Below are 7,157 nucleotides of genomic sequence, written 5' to 3'. Positions count from 1 at the left end.
AATTACTCGAGATATTACATTTGCACATACATTCCTTTTCACTAGTATCACTGGTGAAAGTTTTAACAATTGTACTACTATAGCATGCCAGGGACTACCTACTACCAGTATTTTACCAACTACCAGTGAATGACAGGATCCTCATTTTCTGCTTCCCAAACCCTGTTTTTGGAGTCTGTTTCCTAGGACTACTCCTGATAACACTTGTCTTAGGTAAGGTTCTGGGAGAAAATGATTATGAGATGGAGATTTGTTTGTAGGTAATTTATAGGGGCATGCTCAAAAGAATAACACTGTGAGGTAGTTAGGGAAGCAGGATTAGCAGAGAAATCGAACTGTGATACAGTTATAACAAAGGTCTCAGTTGATCCCGTGGGGAGCTCTGAAACTAAGATGGCCTTTTACAGTTGCCCAAAATTGAAACGGGAGGCTTTGGCCTTAGTATTTACATAAACCCACAAATGGTTGCTGCTTGCCCCTAGAAGAGGGCATGATCTTAGGAAACACAGTTCCCTTCAGACAAGGTCAATACCCAAAAGTTGGGGAAATGGGTGCCTTTGTCCTGAGATATTGGGGCAGGGGTGAGGAATGGTTCTGGGCAGCACCAACATAGTATCCATTACAACAAATTTATCTCCACTGACTATCTCTTATCTGTTCTATCAATCTATGGAATTAAAAAAAATTTTTCAATTATTTCCCTCTTTACCACAGTGTCTCTTCTCTTTTGTATTCCTTGCAATCTAATCTTCGCTTATTTTTTATTTACTTAGTTCTGTCAGTTTTTGTTTCACATTTTTCTGTTGTCTATTTCTGGGTTCTCTTTGTGAATTTATGCTGTATATCAAAGCCCTTAAATGTTTTCTTTCTTTCAGCTCATTTTAAAATACTGAGATAGTTTTCATTTACTTTGTTATCTTCATTTTTCTGGTGTGTTCACATTCTGCAGGTCTGGCCTTCCAAGGTGCTACTCACACCTTTAGAGGTTTATTTTGCTGTCATAAGACTTCCTTGGATCTGCTTTCTCTGGATTCTTCCCCTATCCACTACTATTTTTACTTTCTCTTACCCTTACCCAGTGTTTTGTACTATTCAATTTTGTTTCTGAAACTAGCAGTTTTCTTTGTGTATGTGGGTTTGTTCTTCTGGAGGAAAACACTATGCTGGATCATTCTGAAATCAAGGACCTAGTTCACCACAGCACTCTTTGATCTCTTGCTGATTCTGTGTAGTTTTTACCCACTTACCTGTAATTCAGAACCTCTGATGTCTTCTTTGAATGTTTCAGTTGCTTTCAAACCTATTTTTTTTAGTTTTATCAAGAAATGATATCTCAGATTAGAGTGGTGGCAGTGAAGATGAAGAGAATTGGACATTAAGAGAGATATTTTGGTGATACAATCAAGGAGGATTGCTTATGGACTAATGTAAAAGTGAAGAGGTTCTCAAAAATGGTTTTGGGCTTGAGCAACTGGACGGTTTTATAGAAATGGGGAAAACTGGAAGATGAATGATTGGTAATGACAGAAGCAGGCACTCTGTGTGGTTATATTAAGTTTGAAGGACCTATTATATAGCCAAGTGAATGTATCAAAGAAATGTCTTTGAATTAAGAGGAAAAGGTCTATTTAGATGTCACTTCCTTTGGAAGCCTTTCCTGAATGCCCACTTCTCATTCCATTAATTTTGTTACCCTCCAAACCAGAGCATCCTTCAGTACTATTGTAGCCTTTATCAAATTTATATTGCAATTTCTTGTTTATTGGTCTATTTACTCTGTTAGATTGTGAGTTGTTTGTGGAATAGAATCTGTTCATTTTTTTCTCAGGTTCTTTATTGGCTGAATGGTGATAGCCAGCTCTTATTATTTGTTTAAGGCATGCATATAAAAAGGCAGTCAATTCTATTTTTTTCCTAAGACTGCAATTGTTGAAAATTATTTTCCAAATTCAGCCATAATTTGCCTCGATCTTCTATTTAATTGGGGATATACCTATGAGACTAGGTACTATTAATTTGTCTGAATATTGACTGGTAATTTGCTTAGATCACATGTGATCTTATGTCTGGATGGGTATATTTGTCTTTCAAACTAAGCATGTAATAAAAATCTCAACACTGTTTTCACATGCAATATCTTAAACTATGTCTCCTCAAATATATTTTTGTAGTATCTTCTACATCCAAATGCAGGATTTAATGTTTATACCATTAAATTTAATCTTACTAGATTCAGCACTCAAATCCAGAAGTAGAGTTAATTTTGGATCCTGTATATATATTTAAATATCTTGACTTATACTGTAACCTCCTTGTGCTCAGTGGCAGAAGTTGGGAGCATAGCAAATGTGCCAAAGTCAGATTCTAGGTCCTTGTCTCCAGCTTCACCTAGAAAATACTTCCCAGTTAATAGAAAATTAACTTTATTATAGAGTTAACAAAAAGTGTGTTTTGTCAAAATAGTTTTTGTTTTAAAAATTTGCAAAACCACTTTCTAGAGCAAGTCAATAGTAACTTCTCCAAGAATGTAGTTAACACCACACCCTTATCCATCCCCCAACTTGCTACCCCACCTAATTTAAATGATTTTAATGTTAAAATATTGCATGATTTACACAGCGTTGATGAGATTGGGTGCTGCTAATTTTAATAAATCATTTATCTATTTAAGTTATTTGGAAAAGATCATGGTAATTTGGTGTCTTAGTAAATATTCTTATATAGTTTTGAATTCCTACCCTCCACCTTTCAACACAAAATGGACTTATGCAAAAGAATTTATCAATTCTAAAAATGCTTACAATTCAATTGATCTTTACTTTCTGTGAAAACAAGCTGCATTTTTTTTGCCATGTTCAGAAAAGAAATTTAGCCATTTTTTGTGGCTAATTCCAGTCTATTTGCTACTCTGGTTCTTCTTTTCCTTCTCCTTTCACTAGTATACCAGATGTGTTAAAAAGAAGGGCAGTAGTATTGTAGTAGTAGCAAATAATCTTATACCAACAGTCTCATGGAATAAAAGTTAGTTTGGGATCTAACTACCTTTCAGACTATTCATTCAACCTGGTATAAACCCAAACAATCATATTATGTTTCAGCTCCTATTTAACGTTTCAGTGAAATCTCAAGAAAAAACACTGTTAAAAGTCCCACCTATGTGCAGATACAACGCCGTCTAAATTTATTTACTTTTTTGAATAAGATTCCTTTTTTGGATATGAATACTATAGCCTATTTTTCCTATTTCTAATGACTCCATGTTGGATTCTGATGGTATTGCCACAAGGTCACACAGTCGACTTGATAGTACAACTGAGACCAGAATCCTGGGATTTGAATTCCCAGGATTACTCTTTCTACTATACCATGGTGATGCTCAAATGCTTACAGGAAGTGCTTATCATATAAAAGGGAGCACCAGAGTAAAAAAAAAAAAAAGTATGAAAGAGTTTCAAGGTAATGCACCCTCACAGCCCTTTCCACTTATAAATTCTTTCTTCTTCAGTTTCAAGTGTTTAGTTCGTCACATTTTTAAACTTAAAACTGAACTCCAGTCTGAATATCAGCTTCTCATAAGCAAGATGTAGAATAAATGGAGTTGTTACAACTTTACACTGTGATCTCCTGAGAGGTCCTGAGAGGTTTCATTATTTCCACTCTCACTCCCAAAATAAAATCATCTTTGGCTGGGAAATGATCATTTACATAAAACAGTCTGTAGAAATTAAAACACTTTAATATAATATAAACATTTCCAGAATATAGACTGATTTTGTATCAGTACTTTTTGAGAGCTTTTTAAAACTATATATCATCTAAACTTATTACAGACAGTTTCATTTTTCCACTTTTAGAACTAGAAAATACAAAAATACACTGCAAATTAGATTTAACAAACAAACAAAAAAACTGATCTAAATTGCTTCATACATTTTTCTTAGAGAAAATCAAAAAACAAACACACAATAACAATAAAATACCAACACTAACACAAACCCAAACAAGGAATGGATTTTGTAATGCCTGGTAATTCTCTCATTTAAAATAAATTAATCTTTCATGGGCAAATAATTCACCACTACAGCAATTTGATGAATAGAAGTAGAGACAACCTCATTAAGCAAAATTACATTTTATATAAGAAATGTAATTTTTTAAAGAAAATGAGAAAAAAACTAACTTGAGGAAAAGGCATATTGAATACTTTTACTCCACTTGGCTTTTGTTAGAGGTTAAAGTTAACTGTTCACTTAGGAAGCATTCAAGTAACATAAATTTTATGAAATCAGACTTTTCAACTTATTTCTTCAATTCAACTTTAAGGGAACAAAACTAAAAAGTTCAAAATCCAAGCATAGACTCCTCCCAAAGCATTGTCTTTCTTCAACAGATTTCCTTTTCTTTTCTGTTCTTGTGTTCTTATGTTCTTCTTTCTCAGAGGCTAGATTTATGCTTGTTTCTTCTTTTCAATTCAATTTCAATTTTTACACCCCCTAAAACTAAGCTTTCCTGAATAGCCAATGATCATATCTACCTATGCTTTTCTTCACTGGCTGTTCTTGTTTTTGTCTAAATCCATTTTCTAAACTGATTTCTTCATTTCATCCTTGGGTAAACAAAATGAAATTCCTAAAACAGACTCATCCCAAAACATTGACTCTCTGTCTTTTCTTCAACAGAATTCTTTTTCTCTCATGTTCTGGTTGTGTTCTTATGTTCTTCTTATGTTCTTTCTCAGTATATTTAAGCTTGTTTGTTTCTTCTTTCAATTCAATTTCAAATTATAAACACAAAAACTAAGCTTTCTGGAGCTGACACTAACTATATCCACTGCTCTTTTTCTTCTGGATGTTCCTGTCTTTGTCTAAATCTATAACTGATTTCTTCAATTCATCCTTGGGTAAACAAAACTAAAAATTCAAAATCCAAGAATAGATTCATCCCAAAGCATTTCCTCTTCTGTCTTTTCTTCAACAGGTTTCTTTTTCCCTTTCTTGTGCTTACGTTCTTCTTTCTCAGTGGGCACACCATGGCTTTTTTTCTTTTTTCGATGTTTAAGCTTTCCTGAACTGACGCTGACTTGATCTCCCTTTCTTTTCCTTTGTCGGATGCTCTTGTCCTTGTCTAGATTTGTATCACCATAACTCTTTTTCCTTTTATGCTTCGATTGCTCTTTCTCTGACCTGTCTTCACCTTCTTCCAGGTGCCTTCTTCTCTTCTGATGTCTTCGTTTGTGACCTGCTTTATGGTCACTGGTATTGTTTTCTGAGAGGTGCTTGTAAACTTCAGATTCTACACTGTATGAGCCAAAGTTATTTTCTTGCTGACTAAGGCTCAGGGGTACTGGCTTTTCTGGAAAACAGTCTCTGATGGGTTGACAGGAAGATATAGAGTCTAGTTTCTGTATGCTGTCATGAGCTGGTAAGCAATGAGGTAACTGGTTTTCCACTACTTGGGAAATACTGTATGATCCTGTATAAGCGTGGGAAGTCTCAAATGGGACTTTTTGCTCAAAAATTCTATGTTTGGGTCTGAAATCAACCTTTTCTTTGTACTTATGGATTTCTATAGAGCTATCACTAACCTTTCTGAAGCAAGTCTTTGGCTCTAGTCCTCTGGCTTTCTGCACTTTGATGTAATCTTCTAGCTCATCTTGGAAAGAATCATAAGTTCTGTTTGAATGAACTGGTAACCAATAATGCAACTTGCTTTCCACTGGTGAAATATTATATGGTTGTTGGTAAGTCTGGGAAGTCTCAAGTGAAAATCTTTGCTCAAACATTTGTTGTCTGGGTCCAGAGTCAATTTCTCTGTACCCATGGGTCTCTATAGAGTTCTCTCTTATCTTTCTGAAACAAAACTTTGGATCTAGTCCTCTCGCTTTCTGCACTTTGATGTAATCTTCCAGTTCATCTTGGAAAGAGTCATATGTCTTCTTTGAATGAGCTGGTAAACAATGAGGTAAATGGTTTTCTGCTGTTTGTGAAATACTGTATGATCCTGGGTATGTCCAGAAAGTCTCACATGGGAGTCTCTGTTCAAACATTGTATGTGTGGATCTAGAATCAACTACTTCCCTGTACCAACGGGCTTCCAAAGAACTCTCTTCCATCTTCCTGAAACAAATCTTGGGCTCTGGTCCTCTGGATTTCTGCATTTTGATGTAATCTTCACATTCATCTTGGTAAGAGTCTTGTGTCTTCTTGGGATTCTTCACTAGACTGATAACAATGGATTCTCTGCAAAGAAAACAGTAGAAAGTTCTTGTTACTAGGCTATTTTATTCTGAATACTTTCTTTATTTTAAAAAGATTAGTCTGGAAAAAAACAACAACAAAAGTCCAAACAAATATTAAAAGCTTACTTCAATATAAACGCTGTAAATCATCACTTTTTATGCTAAAAAGAAGCAGCAGGAACAGTCATATTTCTCAGGCACCTCACAATTTTTTAAATAAAAAAAAAATTTCAGGGCTGAGATGAAAGGGAAGATGGGTACAAACATGCAGACATAGCTGATACTGCCTTAGTACTAAACATGTAAGACATGTTGGGATATGTGGGAAAGAACAAATAATATTTAATGCCCTGAGGATTGTCTGATTTGAATGTCACATTATTTTAAAAGTTTTAATTAGTTCTTTGTATAGAGCTATAAGTGTAATGGATATTTGTTCTGGAACCCTGAGATTTTATTTTATTTTATTTTATTTTATTTTATTTTATTTTATTTTATTTTTTTATTTTCATTTTTCCTTTATTTTTTTATTTTTTTCAATATATGAAGTTTATTGTCAAATTGGTTTCCATACAACACCCAGTGCTCATCCCAAAAGGTGCCCTCCTCAATACCCATCACCCACCCTCCCCTCCCTCCCACCCCCCATCAACCCTCAGTTTGTTCTCAGTTTTTAGAGTCTCTTATGCTTTGGCTCTCTTCCACTCTAACCTCTTTTTTTTCCCTTCCCCTCCCCCATGGGTTTCTGTTAGTTTCTCAGGATCCACATAAGAGTGAAAACATATGGTATCTGTCTTTCTCTGTATGGCTTATTTCACTTAGCATCACACTCTCCAGTTCCATCCATGTTGCTACAAATGGCCATATTTCATTCTTTCTCATTGCCACGTAGTACTCCATTGTGTATATAAACCACAAT

General features: G+C 34.7%; 1 protein-coding gene across 7 annotated transcripts in view; it reads right to left on the bottom strand.

Annotated features, from left to right (window-relative positions):
• Positions 1–3,718: 3,718 nt before the first annotated feature.
• Positions 3,719–7,157, bottom strand: part of ZMAT1 (zinc finger matrin-type 1) — a 44,963-nt gene continuing 41,524 nt past the window's right edge. For all 7 annotated transcript variants that reach the window (XM_081794072.1, XM_081794076.1, XM_081794073.1 and 4 more), the window contains one exon: positions 3,719–6,239. In XM_081794072.1, the coding sequence (XP_081650198.1) occupies positions 4,919–6,239 (1,321 nt within the window). In that variant the 3' untranslated portion in view covers positions 3,719–4,918. The remainder of the gene's footprint in view (positions 6,240–7,157) is intronic.

Source organism: Panthera onca, chromosome X, assembly GCF_046562875.1.
Source record: "Panthera onca isolate mPanOnc1 chromosome X, mPanOnc1 haplotype 2, whole genome shotgun sequence".
Taxonomy (NCBI): domain Eukaryota; kingdom Metazoa; phylum Chordata; class Mammalia; order Carnivora; family Felidae; genus Panthera; species Panthera onca.
Note: the sequence above shows the minus strand (reverse complement) of the source record. Positions and strands in the feature narration are given on the sequence as shown.